The 25,168-nt window shown below is 44.1% G+C and overlaps 1 protein-coding gene across 1 annotated transcript in view; it reads left to right on the forward strand.

The window, feature by feature from the left end:
* Positions 1-25,168, forward strand: part of LOC309546498 (apoptosis-inducing factor 3-like) — a gene marked incomplete at its 3' end in the record, with an annotated part of 218,559 nt that overhangs the window by 94,055 nt on the left and 99,336 nt on the right. Inside the window, exon 11 of the mRNA XM_082246237.1 lies at positions 14,600-14,715. Coding sequence (XP_082102363.1) covers positions 14,600-14,715 — 116 coding nt within the window. The remainder of the gene's footprint in view (positions 1-14,599; positions 14,716-25,168) is intronic.

Raw genomic sequence — 25,168 nt, forward strand, 5'->3', positions numbered from 1 at the left:
TGACCACAGCATGCCCCCATCAATGCAGAGTGACCACAGCGTGCCCCCATCAATGCAGAGTGACCACAGCGTGCCCCCATCAATGCAGAGTGACCACAGCGTGCCCCCATCAATGCACAGTGACCACAGCGTGCCCCCATCAATGCAGAGTGACCACAGCGTGCCCCCATCAATGCAGAGTGACCACAGCGTGCCCCCATCAATGCAGAGTGACCACAGCGTGCCCTCTTTTCAATGCAGAGTGACCAGCGTGCCCCCTTTTCAATGCAGAGTGACCAGCGTGCCCCCTTTTCAATGCAGAGAGACCAGCGTACCCCCTTTTCAATGCAGAGAGACCAGCGTGCCCCGATTAAATGCAGAGAGACCAGCGTGCTGTGCCCCCCTTCAATGCAGAGAGACCAGCGTGCCCCCATTCAATGCAGAGAGACCAGCGTGCCGTGCCCCATTCAATGCAGAGAGAGCAGCATGCCCCCATTCAATGCAGAGAGACCAGTGTGCCATGCCCCCTTTAATGCAGAGAGACCAGCGTGCCCCCATTCAATGCAGAGAGACCAGCGTGCCCCCATTCAATGCAGAGAGACCAGCGTGCCGTGCCTCCTTCAATGCAGAGAGACCAGCGTGCCCCCATTCAATGCAGAGAGACCAGCATGCCGTGCCCCCTTCAATGCAGAGAGACCAGTCAGAGCACTTACCTGCAGCGGCGGCTTCTCCTTAGTCCCCCGCATCTCCTCGAGTCCTCCCGCCTCCTCCTTGACCAATGGCATGGGTTCGCCTTTCGGCCATGCGGCCCGCGGGCCGTAGTTTGAGGACCCCTGATCTAAAAGAATGAAATGATACATTGTGTTTTTATAGTTATCCAGCAGTCTTAAGAATGTTGATTAAAAAAAAAAAAAAAAAAAAAAAGAATGTTGATAAACATTTTGCTGGAGGCTCTTTTTTTTTTTTTTGACAGCTGTGAGTGAGCAGAGAACAGCTCTGCAAGAATCGAGGACCTGACGTTTTTAAGATCATAAGGTCGGGGGTGAACCAAGATCGCCATTTGTTTTAACAATTAATCGTGCAGCTCTAGCTTAGAGCCTTGTCAGCTGAAGCTGCTTGTTAAAGAAGCCCATTGATTAATTTGTCAAGTGCCTCACCAAAAAGACATTCTCCTTCAAAGATGTCATGGGAAGAAAGGCTCTTTTTCCCCAATGTAAAGTTAAAGAATGATCTTCTTTAGGATCCCCTACTTTCTTAAAACACAGAGCACCTCAACGCTCTTCCCAGTTTTCAGCTGCTAAACCCAAGTGCAGTCCTTTCTTTATGTGAAAAACTTGGCCCACAGAACCCACCAAGCCTTCCTCAAAGCCCTCTTCCAAATGTAGGGACGCCCTCACTCCTAAGAGCATGTGGGAGTGAGTGTTCCAATCCCTTATTGTTCAGGGAACATGGTCACTGAAGGAAGCTAAGCTACCCATAAATATGATGGAGCTCAAAATAAGAATGGCTGGCTCTGTACCACTGCACTCCCAGCAGGGTACAATCAGACAATGGCATGGCTGTGGCCTATAACAATCACCAAGGGGGTACCAGGAGTCATGCAGCCTTCAAGGAAGCAAACCTGATAGTCTCATGTACAGAAAAACATTGTCCAGTGATCTCTCACCTCCATGTCCCAGTACTAAACAACTAGAATGGCGGATTACCTCAGCCATCACTGCCTGGCCCAAGGGGAGTGGGCCCTTCTTCTCAACATCTTCAACCTGGTCTGTCAGAAGTGGGGACTTCAGATGTGTGTTTGTGACCCGGACCGAGGACCCTGTTGCATTGGCATTGGATGCTCTGATAATCCCCTGAACTAAATTCAGACTAATCTCTGCTTTTCCTCCAGTGCACATTCTACCTTGACTGCTCCACAATGTACAGCAAGGGAAGAAACCGGTGATTTTGTTTGCACTAAACTGGCACTGAAGAACCTGCTTCAAAGACATACTCCAACTGCTAGGAGGCTACCCCTGGCCTCATCAAAGCTTGCACAACCTTCTCTGTCAGGGCTCCCTGCTTCATCCTGCTTCTCATCCATTGTCTTTAATCACATGGCTGTTTAAAGTGGTTGTTAAGCCACTTATTTAAAATTATATAATCCCCTCTGTAATGGAACACTAAGTGCTCCTGTGCCTGTGTTATAGAAAAATATGTACCTAAATCCGAGCGGCTTCTGGCGCTAAGCCGACTCCTCAGATCTCTCCTCTGCCTGGCTGACAGCTCCAGTGGGCGGGCCCGAGCACTGCAGCTGACGTCAGCCGGGAAGGAGGGTAAGAGAGGAGAGAGAGCCGAGCGGTCGCGTGATCGCTGGGAGCCACTTGGATTTAGTTACAGATCGCATATTCTTTCTAAAACAGGGGGGACTAGATAATTTAAAAATAAATATGAGAGCAGCAGGAGGGGAGGGGATAGGCACTGACGAGCATACAGGCAGGAAGGGGAGGGGGGAGAGGAGGACAAAGAGGACAGTGCAGGGCTGCAGATGATGGAGGTCCGTACACTAACCACGGTGTCAGGGCTCACCAGCCATATTACACCGTGGTCAGTGTACAGGGAGGAGGGCAGAAACTGGCAAGATCAGCCAGGTTTTTTAGGTGATACAGGGGGCCAAATGACACCGCACAAGCACTGTGCTTTATAGCATGCTTTAAGGGAGCAGGATCCTGCTCTTTCTCTTTTTAAAACGCTTTTAAGGCTCAGGTCCTGATGGACAGAGGGTGTTTGTTATTTATACCTTGCTAAAAGCAAGAAAATCAGCTTCCAGAAAAGTCATTATTGTACCTAAATATTCTTCTTTGCCTTGTGTGAACCAGAGACTACTGTGGTTTGCATTCTGGCCTTCCTACAATGAGGACTTGACCTGAGCTTGGCATTTTAGTATTCTGAAAGGACAAATTTCTGCTTTTTCCATTCTTTTTCAAAATTTCTCGCTGTCCCTTATTAAAACTTTCTTTCAGCATCCTGTGCTTCCCAGGGACCTTGACCTGGTCCTCTGTACCCTGCAGGAACCACCCTTTTAACCCAGCAGTTAAATAGCCTTAGATTATCTCTTCTGCAAAGTGGCCTTCTTGCTTGTTATCATGTCTCAGGCGTGTATCTGAACTAGTGGCTGTCTCTTGTAAGGAGCCATTCTTCACAAGGACAAGGTAGTCTTGCTTCCATGACCATCCTTTTTCTTCCTAAGGTGGTATCAGCCTACTCCCTCAATAAAGAAATAGTCCTTCCTTCTTTGTGTCATGCTCCATTTCACCCGCAATTTCTCTTCACTGCCTGGACAAGTCAGAGCCATTTAAGTCTACAGCCTCTATTAACAAGACAGACTCCCTATTCATCCTACCCTTAGGAACATGCAAGGGACATCCTGCTTTAAAGTGCACAATTGTGAAATAGATAAAACAACCAATCAATAGAGTTTACACTGTAAACGACAAAATCCCTCCTGTGCATTCATGCTCTCTACCAAATTAGTGAGTGTTTCATAGACATTCTGACATGAAGCCTCTGTTGCCCAGCTTTGTAAGGCCACCAGGTCCTGTTCATAATTTTTAAAAGTTCTACCAGCAGGATGTCAAATCTTCTGTGGATGAAGCATTTAGCAGCAAGGTTCCTGCAACGATACTCTCAATATGGGTTTGTGGACCCTTGTTGTAGGGCCTTTTGGCATAGTTCAGTTTGTCTAGTTGTTGCCCATTCTTCTCATTCATTGCTTGGAGATACCCCAGGGTCTATAAATATTCAGTTTGTGTCCTGTGCTGTACAATTAAAAAACATGTCAACCCAGAATTTCATATTCTAACATTTGCCTGCTGTACCGTGTACTTTTACTAAAAATTATCCTGTTCTAGTTGTTTTGCTTCCTTTGTGTGAAATAACTGGTGTTCCTGCAAGTCCCTCTGATTTCCTGACCACACTAGGAAAAATAAGTAATAAGCAAGCGCTCTGGTCTGATGTGGTGGGGTCGGTGTGAGGGTATAAAAGAAATAAAAAAACTTGAACAAGCAAGGTTTAGACTAATTACCTAAGATACATGACAAGTGGCCATATGAAAGTCCGTCAGGTGAGGGAACACTGAAGATGAATAAGGCTGAAGGATGTGCCTCGGTCTGCAAACAAAGGGCCAGCTCCACCACACAGGAAGAACAATTCTGTGAACAATTAAAAGAACAAACAGGCGAAGGGCCTCTAAGTGCAGTACGTTTATCGAAATGAAGGTACACAAGATATAACAACTCACATGATAGTAAGTCAAAGTAGGCTCAATCTGGAATCAATCGGTGAACGTTAAGTCCAAATCCTGAGTCCGGGAGAAGAGGTGACCTATGCCGGTAGGTGGAAGTGGAGGACAGGACAAGTCGGCTGCTGCTCCTATCCATAGGAGAACAGAGCAGCCATACACCACATGTGAAGATAGCAGTAAGGAGCCTTATACGCGGAGATCAGCCGGTCCCGGAAGACAGCAGCCGGCTTGTCCTGTCCTCCACTTCCACCTACCGGCATAGGTCACCTCTTCTCCCGGACTCAGGATTTGGACTTAACGTTCACCGATTGATTCCAGATTGAGCCTACTTTGACTTCCTATCATGTGAGTTGTTATATCTTGTGTACCTTAATTTCAATAAACATACTGCACTTAGAGGCGCTTCCCCTGTTTGTTCTCTTCCTGACCACACTAGGCAGGAGAGCACAGCATTATCAGTTCTCTAGCTGTGCTGTGCTCTTATCAAATGATCAGACTGGGGCTAACACCAACCCCCACTGCCCAGCTTCCCTGTATGATGCCTCTCCTCCTCCAGCTCTCTAAGTTCTTTATGCAGCTGAGAACAGAGGGAATGTGATCACTTATAAAAAAAAAAGTAGAAAAAGGGATTTATAATGGTATGGTATACACAAATGTTTTGTGTTTCATTTCTATTTTAAATTGAATAGGTTGTTTTAGAAATGAACGGTTTACATATACATTAAGAAAAATAATTTTGACTTACCTGTAAAATTCCATATCTTGGAGCACGGTTCACCCTCCCATTTATTCCCATGTTACTCTGCATTGTTTTCTACAAATCTGAGAACTCCGGGACTGAGGTAGGATTCTAGGGGAAAAGCCCAAGGGATGTCTCCTCAAAAGCTTTGCCAGTGTCTAATTATCTAAATTTATGAGCCTATAACCCAAGGTCTATGAATACTTTGCCTAAGTCCTTGTACTAACCTCTATGTCTTCGAATTTATAGGTAAGTTAAAATTCCACTTTATAGTAAAAACAATGTCCAGTCATCTGAAGATATCAGGCTATAAGCCGTGGTCTATGATTTATTTGATCTGTGTCTTGTATTGTACTCCCAAGTTATGGAATTTTACAGGTTAGTTAAAATTATTTTTTTTTTTCACGATAAAATGAAGGTGTGCTACATATATTATTCCTTGTGATGTCAGTCAATTGCTACAGCACAATCTTATCAAAGTTGACTCTGGTAAAGTATGCGGTTGAAAAACACTGACCCAGATTACACACCGATCAGAGTAAATTCTAAATTCCTAATCTGCATACTTTTGTCCAGATCAGTAAAACACAGCTCTGAAAATCTTTTGGCTGTCATTCTTGTTCAATAGTGGACCAGAATGACAGCAAAGGTACTGGCTGTCCTTGAATGTGTTAAGGAGAATCTGATCTCCTGATCTACAGTATCTCATAAAAGTGAATACATACATTTTGTAAATATATTATTATACCTTTTCATGTAACAACACTGAAGAAATTAAACTTTGCTACAATGTAAAGTAGTGAGTGTGCAGCTTGTATAACAGTGTAAATTTGCTGTCCCCTCAAAATAACTCAACACAAAGCCATTAATGTCTAAACCGCTGGCAACAAAAGTGAGTACACCCCTAAGTTCAAATATTCAAGCTCAGTTTCAGGGTTTTGGAAATCTTCTTATAGCCTAGGCCAGTGATGGCGAACCTTGGCACCCCAGATGTATTGGAACTACATGTCCCATGATGCTTATGCATTCTGCAGTGTAGTTGACCATCATGGGAAATGTAGTTCCAAAGCATCTGGGGTGCCAAGGTTCGCCACCACTGGCCTAGACCATCTTTATGTAGAGCAACAATTCTTTTTTCAGATCCTCAGAGTTCTTTGCCACGAGGTGCCATGTTGAACCTCCAGTGGCCAGTATGAGAGTGAGAGCGATAACTCCAAATGTAACACACCATTCACAAAAGAGAGAGAACAGAGCAGCGCCACCTGAGTGTAGTATTAAAATAATACTTTATTGGCATAAAAGGTAATGCACTCACATGAGTGATAGGAAAGCAGGCTTTACTGCAAGTCATCCGATCCACTGCAGGGGAGGCAGGAGAGGTGTAGACAGCACTGGGTCCTGGCTGTGTCAGTGGCTTCTGGCACTTCCTGGTGTCTTGTCGGCGTCACAGCTTCTCCCTCATCACATCCGGTGGAAGCGGGGTGGTGCTAGCTTTCAATGCCTGACGAAGGGGCATGCATACCTCGAACGCTAGCACCACCCCGCTTCCACCGGATGTGATGAGGGAGAAGCTGTGATGCCGACAGGACACCAGGAAGTGCCAGAAGCCACTGACACAGCCAGGACCCAGGGCTGTCTACACCTCTCCTGCTTCCCCTGCAGTGGATCGGATGACTTGCAGTAAAGCCTGCTTTCCTATCACTCATGTGAGTGCATTACCTTTTATGCCAATAAAGTATTATTTTAATACTACACTCAGGTGGCGCTGCTCTGTTCTCTCTCTTTTATTTATCTACCATGCACAGAGTCTCCTCCTAACTCTGATAGAGCCGGTGGCCACCCAGCCATCCATCTCTACATAGACTCTACTCCGTGAACTTTGTATCTATATACACCTGAAACATTTATCATTATTGTGTTTTTTATCAATATTTTTTGATTCTCTATATCTGCTTTTATATCTATTGTTTATATTCATTTTTATAATTTTCCCCTCACACTGTGGGTTTAATAGCGCTGGTCCAGCATCTGTCATATATTTCTATATAACACACTATTCACACCTGAGACCTTGTAACACTAATGAGTCGCATGACATCGGGGAGGGAAAATGGCTGATTTGGACATTTGCACTTAGGAGTGTACTCACTTTTGTTGCCGGTGGTTTAGACATTAATGGCTGTGTGTTGAGTTATTTTGAGGGGACAGCAAATTTACACTGTTATACAAGCTGTACACTCAATGTACTGTACTGTTATACAAGCTGTACACTCAATACTAGTGTTGAGCGAACACGGACTGTATTATTCGTGTTCGTACCGAATAATTGGATTTTTTGTACCCGAACACGGACACGGACACTTTACTGTATGTTCGGGTAAAAATCCGTGTTCGGTCGTTTTATTTCCGGGTTTTGCATGCTTTGGCGCTCTTTTCATGGCGGGCTTTCAACAGCCAATCAACAATCGTTTAACTGGTGTGCCTTAAGCCATCCCAGCCATGCCTGCAAATGTCTCAGTAGCTGTGATTGGCCGTCTGAAGCATGTGACCAAGTCTTTATAAGTTCGAGGCAGCCGCAGCGGCGTCATTATGCTGCTTAGATTCAGGGACAGAGCACACATCAACGTGCTGGCTGCTGATTAGGGAAAGATAGGCAGGAAAAAACCATTTGTGTCCGGATAGAATTGAGGGACAGGTCGGAGTGTTTAGGCAGGGCGAGTTGTAGGCATTTTAGGGATAGAGTCTGCTGAATTATATAGGGTCAGTGTCTTCTACAAACTACAATCGATATTGCTGTGTGGGGGGTGGGGTCTGCACTCAATCCTGATCTACGATCTCTTCTCAATCCTGTTAGGGACAGAGTCTGCTGAATTTTAGGGAAACTGTGTTCTACAAACTACAATCGATATTGCTGTGTGGTGTGGGATTGGAGATAGGCAGGTGTCAGTGATCCACATCCATTTTTCTGTGTGTGAGCTGCAGTGAACACAATCTTTTTGGGCTGCAGTGAACACAATCTTTTTGGGCTGCAGTGAACACAATCTTTTTGGGCTGCAGTGAACACAATCTTTTTGGGCTGCAGTGAACACAATCTTTTTGGGCTGCAGTGAACACAATCTTTTTGGGCTGCAGTGAACACAATCTTTTTGGGGTGCAGTGAACAAAATCTTTTTGGGGTGCAGTGAACACAATCCTTTTTGGTGTGCAGTGAACACAATCTTTGTGGGGTGCAGTGAACAAAATCCTTTGTGGGGTGCAGTGAACACAATCTTTTTGGGGTGCAGTGAACAAAATCCTTTTTGGGGTGCAGTGAACAACATCCTTTTTGGGGTGCAGTGAACACAATCTTTTTGGGGTGCAGTGAACAAAATCCTTTGTGGGGTGCAGTGAACACAATCTTTTTGGGGTGCAGTGAACACAATCTTTTTGGGGTGGAGTGAACAACATCCTTTTTGGGGTGCAGTGAACAAAATCCTTTTTGGGGTGCAGTGAACAAAATCATTTTTGGGGTGCAGTGAACACAATCTTTTTGGGGTGCAGTGAACACAATCTTTGTGGGGTGCAGTGAACACAATCTTTTTGGGGTGGAGTGAACAACATCCTTTTTGGGGTGCAGTGAACAACATCCTTTTTGGGGTGCAGTGAACACAATCTTTTTGGGGTGCAGTGAACACAATCTTTGTGGGGTACAGTGAACAGAATCTTTGTGGGGTGCAGTGAACACAATCTTTGGGGGGTACAGTGAACACAATCTTTGTGAGGTGCAGTGAACACAATCTTTGTGGGGTGCAGTGAACACAATCATTGTGGGGTGCAGTGAACTCAATCTTTGTGGGGTACAGTGAACACAATCTCATACTGAAGGTTTGAGGGTGCTGCCTGTTCCATACTCCCCCTACTCCTCATCTAGCCTTTTAGGGGTACAAACAATAGTAATTGGGGCCTAGTGTGGTTGTGTACGTGTGATATACATACACTTTTTTGGGATCATATTTTCTATTCCGCTATTTAATCAAAAACCTTTGGGGATCAGTTAAATTGGGGGATAGTCTGTGTTGGTACGTGTGAGAGAGATCCACCTTTCCAAGTTGTTGGGGTTCATATCATACTTCTGAAGGTTTGAGGGTGCTGCCTGTTCCATACTCCCCCTACTCCTAGCCTTTTAGGGGTACAAACAATAGTAATTGGGGCCTAGTGTGGTTGTGTACGTGTGATATACATACACTTTTTTGGGATCATATTTTCTATTCCGCTATTTAATCAAAAACCTCTGGGGATCAGTTAAATTGGGGGATAGTCTGTGTTGGTACGTGTGAGAGAGATCCACCTTTCCAAGTTGTTGGGGTTCATCTCATACTTCTGAAGGTTTGAGGGTGCTGCCTGTTCCATACTCCCCCTACTCCTAGCCTTTTAGGGGTACAAACAATAGTAATTGGGGCCTAGTGTGGTTGTGTACGTGTGATATACATACACTTTTTTGGGATCATATTTTCTATTCCGCTATTTAATCAAAAACCTCTGGGGATCAGTTAAATTGGGGGATAGTCTGTGTTGGTACGTGTGAGAGAGATCCACCTTTCCAAGTTGTTGGGGTTCATCTCATACTTCTGAAGGTTTGAGGGTGCTGCCTGTTCCATACTCCCCCTACTCCTAGCCTTTTAGGGGTACAAACAATAGTAATTGGGGCCTAGTGTGGTTGTGTACGTGTGATATACATACACTTTTTTGGGATCATATTTTCTATTCCGCTATTTAATCAAAAACCTTTGGGGATCAGTTAAATTGGGGGATAGTCTGTGTTGGTACGTGTGAGAGAGATCCACCTTTCCAAGTTGTTGGGGTTCATCTCATACTTCTGAAGGTTTGAGGGTGCTGCCTGTTCCATACTCCCCCTACTCCTAGCCTTTTAGGGGTACAAACAATAGTAATTGGGGCCTAGTGTGGTTGTGTACGTGTGATATACATACACTTTTTTGGGATCATATTTTCTATTCCGCTATTTAATCAAAAACCTTTGGGGATCAGTTAAATTGGGGGATAGTCTGTGTTGGTACGTGTGAGAGAGATCCACCTTTCCAAGTTGTTGGGGTTCATCTCATACTTCTGAAGGTTTGAGGGTGCTGCCTGTTCCATACCCCCCCTACTCCTCATCTAGCCTTTTAGGGGTACAAACAATAGTAATTGGGGCCTAGTGTGGTTGTGTACGTGCGAGATGCATACACTTTTTTTGATCATATTTCCTATTCCGCTATTCAATAAAAACCTTTGAGGATCAATTGAATTGCGGGATAGTCTGTGTCGGTACGTGTGAGAGAGATCCACCTTTCCAAGTTGTTGGGGTTCATCTCATACTTCTGAAGGTTTGAGGGTGCTGCCTGTTCCATACCCCCCCTACTCCTCATCTAGCCTTTTAGGGGTACAAACAATAGTAATTGGGGCCTAGTGTGGTTGTGTACGTGCGAGATACATACACTTTTTTTGATCATATTTCCTATTCCGCTATTCAATAAAAACCTTTGAGGATCAATTGAATTGCGGGATAGTCTGTGTCGGTACGTGTGAGAGAGATCCACCTTTCCAAGTTGTTGGGGTTCATCTCATACTTCTGAAGGTTTGAGGGTGCTGCCTGTTCCATACCCCCCCTACTCCTCATCTAGCCTTTTAGGGGTACAAACAATAGTAATTGGGGCCTAGTGTGGTTGTGTACGTGCGAGATACATACACTTTTTTTGATCATATTTCCTATTCCGCTATTCAATAAAAACCTTTGAGGATCAATTGAATTGCGGGATAGTCTGTGTCGGTACGTGTGAGAGAGATCCACCTTTCCAAGTTGTTGGGGTTCATCTCATACTTCTGAAGGTTTGAGGGTGCTGCCTGTTCCATACCCCCCCTACTCCTCATCTAGCCTTTTAGGGGTACAAACAATAGTAATTGGGGCCTAGTGTGGTTGTGTACGTGCGAGATACATACACTTTTTTTGATCATATTTCCTATTCCGCTATTCAATAAAAACCTTTGAGGATCAATTGAATTGCGGGATAGTCTGTGTCGGTACGTGTGAGAGAGATCCACCTTTCCAAGTTGTTGGGGTTCATCTCATACTTCTGAAGGTTTGAGGGTGCTGCCTGTTCCATACCCCCCCTACTCCTCATCTAGCCTTTTAGGGGTACAAACAATAGTAATTGGGGCCTAGTGTGGTTGTGTACGTGCGAGATACATACACTTTTTTTGATCATATTTCCTATTCCGCTATTCAATAAAAACCTTTGAGGATCAATTGAATTGCGGGATAGTCTGTGTCGGTACGTGTGAGAGAGATCCACCTTTCCAAGTTGTTGGGGTTCATCTCATACTTCTGAAGGTTTGAGGGTGCTGCCTGTTCCATACTCCCCCTACTCCTCATCTAGCCTTTTAGGGGTACAAACAATAGTAATTGGGGCCTAGTGTGGTTGTGTACGTGTGATATACATACACTTTTTTTGGATCATATTTTCTATTCCGCTATTTAATTTAACTGGGCCTCCATGCGAGACCTGTGTGCCTTGTTGCGCTGTTTTGAGTACTCCACCAACATGGCCAGTGGCAATGACGCCGTTCTCAGCTTAACTATCCCACTTCTATGCCTCCTTGAAAAAACAATTCGGGCGATGATGGAAGAGGATGTGGCACAGGATGAGGAGGAGGAGGAGGATGAAGAGGTAACATTTCCAAGGCTTTCAGGGCAGTCATTCGCAAGGGGCTCCGAGGGTGGGTTCCTGCACACGCAAACGCCAGGGACGCAATTGTCCAGCAGGGGCACAGTTCTGGAGGATGAGGAGGATGAGGAGGAGGAGGAGCTGGAGGAGGAGATGGAACCATGTTCACAGCAGGGTGGCACCCAGGCCAGCTCATGGCCATCACTGGTGCGTGGCTGGGGGGATACAGAGGACACGGACCATACACCTCCCACAGAGGACAGCCTTTCGTTGCCTCTGGGCAGCCTGGCACACATGAGCGATTACATGCTGCAGTGTCTCCACAACGACCGCCGAGTTGCCCACATTCTAACTTGTGCTGATTACTGGGTGGCCACGCTGCTGGATCCCCGTTACAAGGACAACGTACCGTCCTTAATTCACTCACTGGAGCGCGATCGCAAGATGCGCGAGTACAAGCGCACGCTGGTAGACGCCATGCTGCTGGCATTCCCATCTGACAGCGGGGCCACAGTGGAAGCACAAGGCAGAGGAGGAGGAGGAGGAGGTCGCCAACGCAACCAGGGCACCGCCAGCACCTCAGAAGGCAGGGTTAGCATGGCCGAAATGTGGAAAAGCTTTGTCAGCACGCCACAACAAACAGCAGCACCAGCAGCTCAGATGGAACGTCTTAGCAGGAGGCAGCATTTTACCAACATGGTGGAGCAGTATGTGTGCACACGCCTACATGTAGTGAATGACGGGTCTGCCCCCTTCAACTTCTGGGTCTCCAAATTGGGCACATGGCCTGAGCTTGCCCTTTACGCCTTGGAGGTGCTGGCGTGCCCTGCAGCCAGTGTATTATCTGAACGGGTATTTAGCACGGCTGGGGGCGTTATAACAGACAAGCGCAGCCGCCTGTCCAGAGACAATGTGGACAAGCTCACGTTCATTAAAATGAACCAGGCATGGATCCCACGGGACTTTTCCGTACCTTATGCAGAATAGCAATGGATACCGACCTTACCCACCCATTGTTCCATTTTTGCTCTTTCTCACTCTTTTGGGGTGTACCCTCATTTAAAATTTGTGAAAAGAAGCAGTGTTGGCTACCTCGTCCTCCTCCTCAGGGCCAGATTAATGTAGGGGCTATTGGAGCTGCAGCTCCAGGCCCCTACCTTTTATATAGGCCCCGGGTTGGCCATATTCACTGTTACCGCTCTTCTGTCACTTGTAAACACAGAAGTCTGGCTTCTATGCTCGCTTCCCCAGGCAGCACCCTCAGAACCTCCCCACACAGCGTGAAGGCCGGACAAGGAGGGACAGTTGGCGATGCATGGATGTGTTTATGGGCTTCAGAGACAGCATCCCATGTTGAATTAGGCATGCATGGCTGCACCCTTCCTCCTCTGGGTGCATGGCAAGGCACGGCCCTAAGGCCCTTCAAAATCCTCAGCACCAAGCCCATGATGCTGTTAATCCGGCCCTGGTCCTCCTCCACCGCCGCTTCCACCTACACCGCCCATAGGTGTGCGCAGCCTATTGCATTAAGGTGTGCACCCCAAAGTTGAAATACACATGCATGTGTTTGCCAGCAGGGAGAGTAATGTATCGGGGCCATGTACCTGTAGGCAAGGAGAAATAGAGCAGAGCAGGTCCCAGGGAGATCTTTCCCATCTCCTCACTGGCAATGCTATGTGCCCTAGGTGATTAGGGTGTGCCCAGGCACACCCAGCACACCCTGTGCGCACGCCTATGTCACCGCCACATCCACCACCACCTTAACCTCCCTCCTACTCCATATGGGCCTCGTCCTTCAGAGATGAAGAAGAACATTGTTTTATTTTTCTGTTTTTTTTTGTTGTTTTAAGTTATTTCCCTATCCACATTTGTTTGCAGAGCACTTGCCATGCTCTTAATTACGTTTTGCTGCCATTTGCAGCACTCTAGCCCTTTCCTTTGGTGTTTTAGAGCCATTTTAGTGCCTTAAAGTTCGGGTCCCCATTGACTTCAATGGGGTTCGGTGTCCGGGAAAAGTTCGGTAAAAGTCCGGGACACGGACCCGGACTTTTTTTTAAAGTTCGGCCGAACCCGTCGAACACGGACATCTAGGTGTTCGCTCAACCCTACTCAATACTTTACATTATAGCAACGTGTCATTTCTTCAGTGTTGTCACATGAAAAGATAAAAAAAAAATATTTACAAAAATATAAGGGGTGTACTCACTTTTGTGAGATACTGTACATATTTCTTTCAGGTCAATGCCCGAAGTACAGAAGCCATTTGATCTGCATTACAGACAGGCAGCTAATATTTTCAGAAGGATTTGGAAGTAATGGCAGCCTTTGTTTCTCTCAGCACGAGTTATCTTTAAAATTGATTTTGTACATGGGCGCTGAAACTGTCTGGCTGTTGTTGCCCATAACCCATCTGTTTCTGGCTACAATCAAGAAAGCCAACACGGGCCTCTCACCTTCCGCTTTTAGTGTACACTGAACACTGTGAACAGCAGGCCAGAATACCTAGGATTTTATAGAACTGTGAAATGCAGGGCTTTGCATATGGAATCCTGTATAGCTTTATCTTGTTTCCTGATGCTCTAATCTGCAGATGTTCAGGTAGCTAGTAGGAAATGACTCTATCCTGATGGGTTCTATGCAGTGGAAACTGTTGTTTCAGATGGTAAATTTTATTCAAATTAAAAAAAAATGAAATTCTAGCATATGTTGTAAAAATAAAGGGAATGTTTCCTTCAGAAAGAAGGCATGAACATATGCAGCAGTCTTCCGATAGCCTGAATAACCTGTTACAGCCAAATCTGTCTGTATCAGGAAGAAGTTTAATTAAGAGTATAACCATTTGAATAATCTACAATGTAAGTTGTATATGATCCAGCACTTCCTCCCTCTTCTCTTTCCTAGGCATGGAAGTTGCAGCTTTTCTTTCAGACAAAGCTAACTCTGTGTCTGTGATAGGAAAATCTGGTGTGCCCTTCCAGGCTGTGCTGGGAGCTCAGATTGGAACACTGGCAATGAAGGTAAGCAGAAATGTTTCTTTTTATCATAGTGCAGTAATTCCCAACTAGTAACTTTTGAGTCACTTGAGGTTTTTATCTAGCTTTGATGTCACTAATGAGATCCTTTGTTCATTTTTAAGTACCTACAGTATTTGAATGATTGCTTCTTTAACATTTTTTTTCCTTGAAGCAAGCCGAATTTCGCTTATATTTTTCATAATAAGTTCATGTATGTACCTAATGTGAAGACTTCGATTTTATTACTCTCAAAGAAATCAAATTATATCTCTCAACAATGCAATTTTTCCAAAAAGATCATCTTTGTTTAAGCATCATCCAAGGTTAGTATTTACTTATGGGACTAAAATACTGGCTCGGGGATTATGTACAGTTCCCAGTGCTGGGCTGTGTATACAATTTGTCACACAGCTTTGCTCCCTGCTGCTACCACTTGCCTTGTAAGCTTGTAGAGAGTTAAGCTGGGTACACAGATCAAAAATCGTCCAGTTCAACAGGGCCCAGCTGAATTTCGATCTGTGTAGCCCTCCCAGTTCGACAGAAGCTGTTTATCAGTGCTGCAGCATTGATCAGTGTGTTCTAACAGCGGAGGAGTCCCGCTATCAGAATACAATCGTGCAGTGGGGGGGGGGGGGGGGGATTCCTGCATCCACTTTTCTTGTGTGAATGCAGAAATCGATGTGTACCCAGCTTTAGTGTTACAAATGCATCCCACTGTGTGCAGTAGATTGTAATAAAATTCTCCCCAGAATGTTCTGCTTAGGCAGACCTTGGACTGCCTAGGCAGGAGCTCAGAGATTGCTCCCAAAATAGAGAGGTGACATTTTTTAGGGTAGATTCATTATGGTTTTATTTTAGTTGTTTTTCAATCTTGAAGTTTTGTTTTGCTTGCATGAAATTCTTGAGCCCTTCGATAAGGCATGAATCTTTCACTTCTGTGTGTAACTTTCAATTTGAGCTGTTGAGGTCTGTAAGCCGTAGGCTTTTCTTCAGTTGAGCAGGTAATGGAGGCCTTTGAATGACATTTTTGCAGTAAATTGTGTCATCTCAGGAATTAATTTATAGAGACTTGTAAAGTTACTGATAGGTCTACTTCAAATGTTCAAAGAAAAATTTTATTTAGCATTTAATGGTGAGCTCTATAGCGCTAAATATAATCTAATAAAACAAATTCTGCTGGGAGAACTGCTGATAGGCAAATTTACTGATCTCTAAGTAAAAAAAAAAAACATAAATTGTTTGTTCATCTGCTCCTTGTGTATGAGGAGAATTTCTGAACATACAGTGCCTTGCGAAAGTATTCGGCCCCCTTGAACTTTGCGACCTTTTGCCACATTTTAGGCTTCAAACATAAAGATATAAAACTGTAATTTTTTGTGAAGAATCCACAACAAGTGGGACACAATCATGAAGTGGAGCGAAATTTATTGGATATTTCATACTTTGTTAACAAATAAAAAACTGAAAAATTGGGCGTGCAAAATTATTCAGCCCCTTTACTTTCAGTGCTGCAAACTCTCTCCAGAAGTTCAGTGAGGATCTCTGAATGATCCAATGTTGACCTAAATGACTAATGATGATAAATAGAATCCACCTGTGTATAATCAAGTCTCTGTATAAATGCACCTGCACTGTGATAGTCTCAGAGGTCCGTTTAAAGCGCAGAGAGCATCATGAAGAACAAGGAACACACCAGGCAGGTCCGAGATACTGTTGTGGAGAAGTTTAAAGCCGGTTTTGGATACAAAAAGATTTCCCAAGCTTTAAACATCCCAAGGAACACTGTGCAAGCGATAATATTGAAATGGAAGGAGTATCGGTCCACTGCAAATCTACAAAGACCTGGCTGTCCCTCTGAACTATCAGCTCATACAAGGAGAAGACTGATTAGAGATGCAGCCAAGAGGCCCATGATCACTCTGGATGAACTGCAGAGATCTACAGCTGAGGTGGGAGACTCTGTCCATAGGACAACAATCAGTCGTATACTGCATAAATCTGGCCTTTATGGAAGAGTGGCAAGAAGAAAGCCATTTCTTAAAGATATCCATAAAAAGTGTTGTTTAAAGTTTTCCACAAGCCACCTGGGAGACACACTAAACATGTGGAAGAAGGTGCTCTGGTCAGATGAAACCAAAATCGAACTTTTTGGCAACAATGCAAAACGTTTTGTTTGGCGTAAAAGCAACACAGCTCATCACCCTGAACACACCATCCCCACTGTCAAACATGGTGGTGGCAGCATCATGGTTTGGGCCAGCTTTTCTTCAGCAGGGACAGGGAAGATGGTTAAAATTGATGGGAAGATGGATGGAGCCAAATACAGGACCATTCTGGAAGAAAACCTGATGGAGTCTGCAAAAGACCTGAGACTGGGACGGAGATTTGTCTTCCAACAAGACAATGATCCAAAACCTAAAGCAAAATCTACAATGGAATGGTTCACAAATAAACCTATCCAGGTGTTAGAATGACCAAGTCAAAGTCCAGACCTGAATCCAATCGAGAATCTGTGGAAAGAACTGAAAACTGCTGTTCACAAACGCTCTCCATCCAACCTCACTGAGCTCGAGCTGTTTTGCAAGGAGGAATGGGCAAAAATTTCAGTCTCTCGATGTGCAAAACTGATAGAAACTTACCCCAAGCGACTTGCAGCTGTTATCACAGCAAAAGGTGGCGCTACAAAGTATTAACTTAAGGGGGCTGAATAAGCGCCCAATTTTTCAGTTTTTTAACTTAACAGTTTTTTGTTTAAAAAGTTTGAAATATCCAATAAATTTCGTTCCACTTCATGATTGTGTCCCACTTGTTGATTCTTCACAAAAAATTACAGTTTTATATCTTTATATTTGAAGCCTGAAATGTGGCAATAGGTCGCAAAGCTCAAGGGGGCCGAATACTTTCGCAAGGTACTGTATCATGTATTTTATGCAGTTTGCTGAAATAATTCAATTGTAAAGAGTACCTGTTTGGCTTATACGTTTTAATTACCCACATTTTACAGGAAAAGTCAAGATCTGAAGATAAATTTAGCTGTTTATAATGGTTGTGTTTAATTAGTGTTTTAATGTGTTGGTTTAAATGCAGCTTACTTCTGCTTATGGAATTTTTTACTTGAGGCATGGTTTTATTTTCCCAGGTTTGTGGCAGATTTATTGTAACTTAAAGAGGTTGTAAACTCGATAAAAGTTTTTTTTTTTCTTTTGCAACCTGCAAGAGAAAGACATAATGAGCTAGTATGCATCGCATACTAGCTCATTATGAAATACTTACCTTAGAACGAGCCCCCGCCGTGCCGCTCTCTTACCTGTATGACGAGCGACATGTTCAGTCGCCCGTCTTCCGGGATCGCGGCATCCGGCCATCTGATTGGCCGGAGCCGCGGTGACGTCACTCCTGCGCACGCGCGCGGGAGCCGACGGTCACGGCACGGGGCTCTGAAGGAACGGCACGATCAGCCGTTCCTTCAGAGCGCATGCGCCAGTGACGTCACTGGCCGCATTAAAGGTAAATATCTCCTAAACCGTACATGTTTAGGAGATATTTACAGTACCTATAGGTAAGCCTTATCATAGGCTTACCTATAGGTACAACTTCCTGAGGAGGGTTTACTTCCTCTTTAAGGGAAGCCTTTACTGAAAGGTATATGGAGATTGCGTTATTGACTAAAGGCTACATACGGTCAGGTCCATAAATATTGGGACATCTACACAATTCTAATTTTTTTGGCTCTATACACCACCACAATGGATTTGAAATGAAACAAACAAGATGTGCTTTAACTGCAGACTTTCAGCTTGAATTTGAGGGTATTTACATCCACATGAGGTGAACGGTGTAGGAATTATACAGTTTGTATATGTGCCCTCCACTTTTTAAGGGGCCAAAAGTAATGGGACAGATTAGCAATCATACATAAAACTTTCACTTTTTAATACTTGGTTGCAAATCCTTTGCAGTCAATTACAGCCTGAAGTCTGGAACGCATATACATCATCAGACGCTGGGTTTGATCCCTGGTGATGCTCTGCCAGGCCTCTACTGCATCTGTCTTCAGTTCCTGCTTGTTCTTGGGGCATTTTACCTTCAGTTTTGTCTTCAGCAAGGGAAATGCATGCTCAATCGGATTCAGGTCAGATGATTGACTTGGCCATTGCATAACATTCCACTTCTTTCCCTTAAAAAAACTCTTTGGTTGCTTTGGCAGTATGCTTTGGGTCATTGTCCATCTGCACTGTGAAGCGCCGTCCAATGATTTCTGAAGCATTTGGCTCAATATGAGCAGATAATATTGCCCAAAACACTTCAGAATTCATCCTGCTGCTTTTGTCAGCAGTCACATCATCAATAAATACAAGAGAACCAGTTCCATTGGCAGCCATACATGCCCACGCCATGACACTACCACCACCATGCTTCACTGTTGAGGTGGTATGCTTTGGATCATGAGCAGTTCCTTTCCTTCTCCATACCCTTCTCTTGCCATCACTCTGGTACAAGTTGATCTTGGTCTCATCTGTCCATAGGATGTTGTTCCAGAACTGTGAAGGCTTTTTTAGATGTTGTTTGGCAAACTCTAATCTGGCCTTCCTGTTTTTGAGGCTCACCAATGGTTTACATCTTTTGTGGTGAACCCTCTGTATTCACTCTGGTGAAGTCTTTTCTTGATTGTTGACTTTGACACACATACACTTACCTCCTGGAGAGTGTTCTTGATCTGGCCAACTGTTGTGAAGGGTGTTTTCTTCACCAGGGAAAGAATTCTTCGGTCACCCACCACAGTTTTTCTCCGTGGTCTTCCGGGTCTTTTGGTGTTGCTGAGCTCACCGGTGCGTTCTTTCTTTTTTAGGATGTTCCAAACAGTTGATTTGGCCACACCTAATATTTTTGCTATCGCTCTCTCTCTGATGGGTTTGTTTGTTTTTTTCAGCGTAATGATGGCTTGCTTCACTGATAGTGACAGCTCTTATTGAGAGTTGACAGCAACAGATTCCAAATGCAAATAGCACACTTGAAATTAAATCTGGACCTTTTCTGCTCCTTGTAAATGGTATAATGAGGGAATAACACACACCTGGCCATGGAACAGCTGAGCAGCCAATTGTCCCATTACTTTTGGTCCCTTAAAAAGTGGGAGGCACATATACAAACTGCTGTAATTCCTACACCTTTCACCTGATTTGGATGGAAATACCCTCAAATTAAAGCTGAAAGTCTGCAGTTAAAGCGCATCTTGTTTGTTTCATTTCAAATCCTTTTCTGTACCCAATCTGGTCCACTCTCCAGCGACGGAAGCTGTGTGCAGGAGAGGACCGACAACGGCTGTGAAATGAATGGGAAGTGACGTCACCCATAGACTTACTATGGTGCTTCCGTTGAGTTCTTCTCCTGCACCCACCACTGACAGCTTAGCGTGGGACCGGATTGGCTGCAGAATAGGTAAGCACAGTGATTTTTGCTTTACAGGGTTAGAAACATTAGGGTTAAAATGTGGCACAGAGCAGGTTTAGCATTAGTTAGGTTTTACCTGGACCTATCCATTAATATGTATGCAAACTATGTTGCAAGCTAAATTGAAGCCCTGATTAACTTCACGCAGTCGCGATGATTATTCATTACTTCAGGTGACATTGTTGATTTCACTATAAGGAGCTTTCATTTAGTGACTCCTTGTGGCAATTTGTACTATTAATTGTGGGTGAATTTAGTTGCTTGATAGTACAACTAAAAATGACCAGTGTAGCTCAGACCGATCTTTACTTTTTGCATTGCTTTACTGAATAAGTAAAATATGTGTAAAGTGTGCATACCTGCCAGCAGTTTCTCTGTGACGCTGTGGGATTTGGCTACTCCCTGTGATTTTCCTCATTCCATAGCTCTGCCATAGCTAATCTTACCCAGAAAGATTACTGACTCCACCTCATGATTTGTCTGTGTACCAGAGACTGAGGACTGAGGTCATGAAGTTATTCCCTTTCTCTATAGAATTACACAGATTTAGCAACATCTAAATATGGAAGTAACAAAATGTGCCTGCTGCATGATGCTGGATTATGGTAACAACAATTTAGCTATTTATACTGAAAAATGGATGTATATATCCTGAGGTTGCAGGTATGCCCAGGATCAGTGGACAAGTCTGTAGGATCTTAAAATCCAGTTCGCAATACTATTACCTTCATTTAGAATAAGAGCCTTTTGTAAGATAAACGTTGCTAATAACAGTGTAAGAAAGCATGGTATCTGGAAGTGATGGGCAATGCCTTAGAGGTCTCTTAGGTTTCTTAAAAAGGAACTTTAGGCTAGAAAAAAAAGTAAAGTTAGCAGGCAAAAATACTGTAGCTGCTGACTTTTAATAAACATGCATTACCAGTCCAGGGATCTTTAACTGTCCTCACCCGGGCCATTTCTTCACTGTCTGTGACTTCCTGACGCTTCACAGCCAGCATCCCCTGCACTTTCTCAAAGGTCCCGCAGCCTCCTGGGACCTGTAACGTGTCAGATGAGTTTGCAGCTGGGTGGGGGGGTCGGGGCGATTGGTTTAACTGCTCTGCTTGCCCAGGCAAGTCACAAATGGGTAAAGATGGATAAAGGAAAAGAGGGCGCACTGGCCTAAGGCATTATCCCACAAATTCGATTTAAAATGGAATAAAATAGATACTGCTCGCAAACATGGGTAGTATAAGCGCTCCTCAGACAAATCAGCTTGGTTGCACTCACAAAATGGGGGAAACCTCACCAGGGTTCCAGCTGGCTAACACATTTCGAAGGCATGTCCTTCATCAGAGCCGGGCCACTAATGGGTACATGCTCCTAAAACACCCAGGCTGGTTGTTCGGGTCCTCGGCACTGCCATCTTGCTTGTGGGAAGCTGGCTGTGACTTCCGGCAACTTCATAGCACATGCTGTCTAAATAAATCTGTAGCCTCATGGAACATGCAACGTGTCCCAGGAGGTTGTGGGCAGGGAGGGGGCGAATTTCCACATTGCTTGCTAGTGAGAGCAGGTAACCACTCCGAAAAGTGGTAGGGGAGGTGGGAAAAAAAGGGGAACTTCCCTTTTCAGTTAATGTAAATGTATTTTTTAAATGTGTAAGTACCTGGATTTAACTTGCAATCTTTCTTGAAATTCCCTGCACAGCTTCACTCTGAATGGGAGAGGAAGGGGCAGGACTGAAAGTCAATAAGTCATGCTGCATGCAACATATTGACAAGAAACTTCAGTCTACTGATGCTTGGTTGTTTTTTCCTTCATTGTGGAGTAGGGATGTGTAAATCTCATGACTGAGTTTTCAGTAAATGACCAGCCCAGATCGTCAGCCCAATGTCTGTTCCCACAACTGTGCTCTTACTACAGACAGTCAGTCTGAGAAGAGAAGCCTTGGTATGGTTATTTGATGTGATGGCATGTACTGGTTAATAAAGCCAAAGTTTGAGCAGGGATATTTTTGCAAAGTTACATTGGTCCAGCTTGCCAGCTTGGACCAATGTACAGTGCATCCGAAAAGTATTCACAACGCTGCACTTTTTCCACATTGTTCTGTTACAGCCTTATTTCAAAATTGATTAAATGAGTTATTTTCCTCAAAATTCTACAAACAATACCCCATAATGACAATGTGAAAGAAGTTTGTTTGAAATCTTTGCAAATGTATAAAAATAAAAAAATGAAAATCACTTGTATATACCTGTATGTATTCACAGCCTTTGCCATGACACTCAAAATTGAGCTGAGGCGCATCCTGTTTCCACTGATCATCCTTGATATGTTTCTGCAACTTGACTGTGTTCCACCTGTGGTAAATTCAGTTTATTGGACATGATTTGGAAAGGCACACAACTGTCTATATAGGGTCCCACAGTTAACAGTGCATGTCAGAGCACAAACCAAGCCTTGAAGTCCAGGGAATCGTCTGTAGACCTCAGAGACAGGATTGTATCGAGGCACAGATCTGGGGAAGGGTACAAAAAAACTTCTGCAGCATTGAAGGTCCAAATGAACTCAGTGGCCTCCATCCATAAATGGAAGAAGTTTGGAACCACCAGGACTCTTCCTAGAGCAGGCCAATCGGCCAAACTGAGCGATAGGGGAGAAGGACCTTAGTCAGGGAGGTGACCAAGAACCCAATGGTCACTCTGACAGAGTTCCAGCATTTGTGTGGAGAGAGGAGAACTTTCCAGAAGAACAATCATCTCTGCAGCACTCCACCAATCAGGCCTGTATGGTAGGGTGGCCAGATGGAAGCCACTTCTCAGTTAAAGGCACATGACAGCCCACCTGGACTTTGCCAAAAGGTGCCGGAAGGACTCTCAGACCATGAGAAACAAAATTATCTGGTCTGATGAAACAAAAATTGAACTCTTTGGTCTGAATAGCAAACATTATGTCTGGAGTAAACCAGGCACCGCTTATCATCTGGCCAATAACATACCTACAGTGAAGCATGGTGGTGGCAGCATCATGCTGTGGGGATGTTTTTCAGTTGCAGGAACTGGGAGAACCAGTCAGGATCGAGGGACAGATGAATGCAGCAATGTACAGAGACATCCCTGATACCCGCTCCAAAACACTCTGGACTTTAGACTGGGTCAAAGGTTCATCTTCCAACAAGACAAAGACCCTAACCACACAGCCAAGGTAACAAAGGAGTTATGGGACAATTCTGTGACTGTCCTTGAGTGGCCCACATAGAGCCCAGACTTCAACCAGTCTGAACATCTCTGGAGAGATCTGAAAATGGCTGTGCACCAACACTCCCCATCCAACCTGATGGAGCTTGAGAGGTCCTGCAAAGAAGAATGGGAGAAACTCCCCAAAAATATGTGTGCCAAGCTTGTAGCATCATAGTCAAAAAGACTTGAGGCTATAATTGGTGCCAAAAGTGCTTCAACAAAGTATTGAGCAAAGGCTGTGAATACATATGTACATGTGATTTTTTTTTTTAGTTTTTTTATTTTAATACATTTGTAAAGATTTCAAACAAACTTTTTTTGCGTTGTCATTATGTAGTATTGTTTGTAGAATTTTGAGGAAAATAATTAATTAATTTAATCCATTTTGGAATAGGGCTTTAACATAAAATGTGGAAAAAGAAGTGCTGTGAATGCTTTCCTGGATGCAGTGTTTCCTGGATGCAGTGTAAGTATGCATATACTATACCTGGTAGATCCCTGTGGATGCTGAAAATCACTGCAGTAGCCATGTCTACTACAATGCTGCTAGCTTTCAGGTCCCATGCTGAGCAGCTGCCCTACTGCTTAGTTAATGTACAAGGTTGCTTGTTCGACACGGGAACTATTCAGAGAACACATTGTTGTTGTTTTTTTTTTTTTTTTCAATGAGTGCAAAGTGTTCTCTGATTGGATGAGGTAGAGATTGTGACATCACTGCCCTGCCTCTCCACCTCATTTCATTAGAGAATGCTTTACATTCCTTGAAAAAATAAAGTGTTCTTTTAAATGGCATGTCAGCTGTTTAGCCCAGGACTCGGAAGCTAGTGGCCATCACTGTAGTAGCCATAGCCATACCTCCTACAGTGATTTTCAGGTTCTATAGCAATATGGCATATGCATGGGTTCAAGCTGGTCCAATGTAACTATACAATAATATCCATACCTACACTTCATCTATAGGGGAGATTAAACTTATTACATATTTTGCAGTGCTTTTAGGTGGGCACCAGTCCCATCCGCTAAAGGAGCTTACAGTTTAATATTCCTACGACAACCATTTAAACACAAGAGCCAGTTTGTGTGGAAATCAATTAATCTGCTGCTGTGCTTTTGGATTGTGGGAGGAAGCCTAAGCACCACAGTGTACACAAACCTGAAGAATACATGCAGTCTTTACACACATTCCCGGCAATGTCTCTGGTGGTGATTGAACCTGGGACCTCAAAACCTAAAGTCGGGTGGCGCCCCTATTTAACCAGTTTTCTTATAAATGCATATAGTATATCTAGCTCTGCCCCTGCTGTACTCTCCTTCTGAAAATGCTTGTTGTCTGGGTTTCAAGGTGACCTTGTGACTTCAAAATACTAAGTTACTGACCTAGAATACCTATGCAAATTAGAGGTTTTGACTTTGCTCCTTACATGCTACATTCTTATTCTGTGCCTTTTAAAGTATTAAAACTATTTGATCTTCACCAGACAACCAGTATTTTTAGAAAGCGATCTGTGTTTGTTGTTTAAAGGTATCTTTCAATACAGGGTTCTATTAACTTGGCAATTGTTTCCTTAAAGTGATTGATTGTAAAGTCTCGTTTTAAAAAACAAAACAAAAATAAAAAAATGTTATACTTACCTGCTCTATGCAGTTGGTTTTGCACAGAGCAGCCTAGATCCTCCTCTTCTCGGGTCCCTCTTTGGCGGTTCTGGCCCCTCCCTCCTGTTGAGTTCCCCCACAGCAAGCAGCTTGCAATGGGGGCACCTGAGCGGAGTCACAGCTCCCTGTGT

Source organism: Pelophylax lessonae, assembly GCF_965119305.1.
Source record: "Pelophylax lessonae genome assembly, chromosome: 2".
In the NCBI taxonomy this organism is placed as follows: Eukaryota; Metazoa; Chordata; class Amphibia; order Anura; family Ranidae; genus Pelophylax; species Pelophylax lessonae.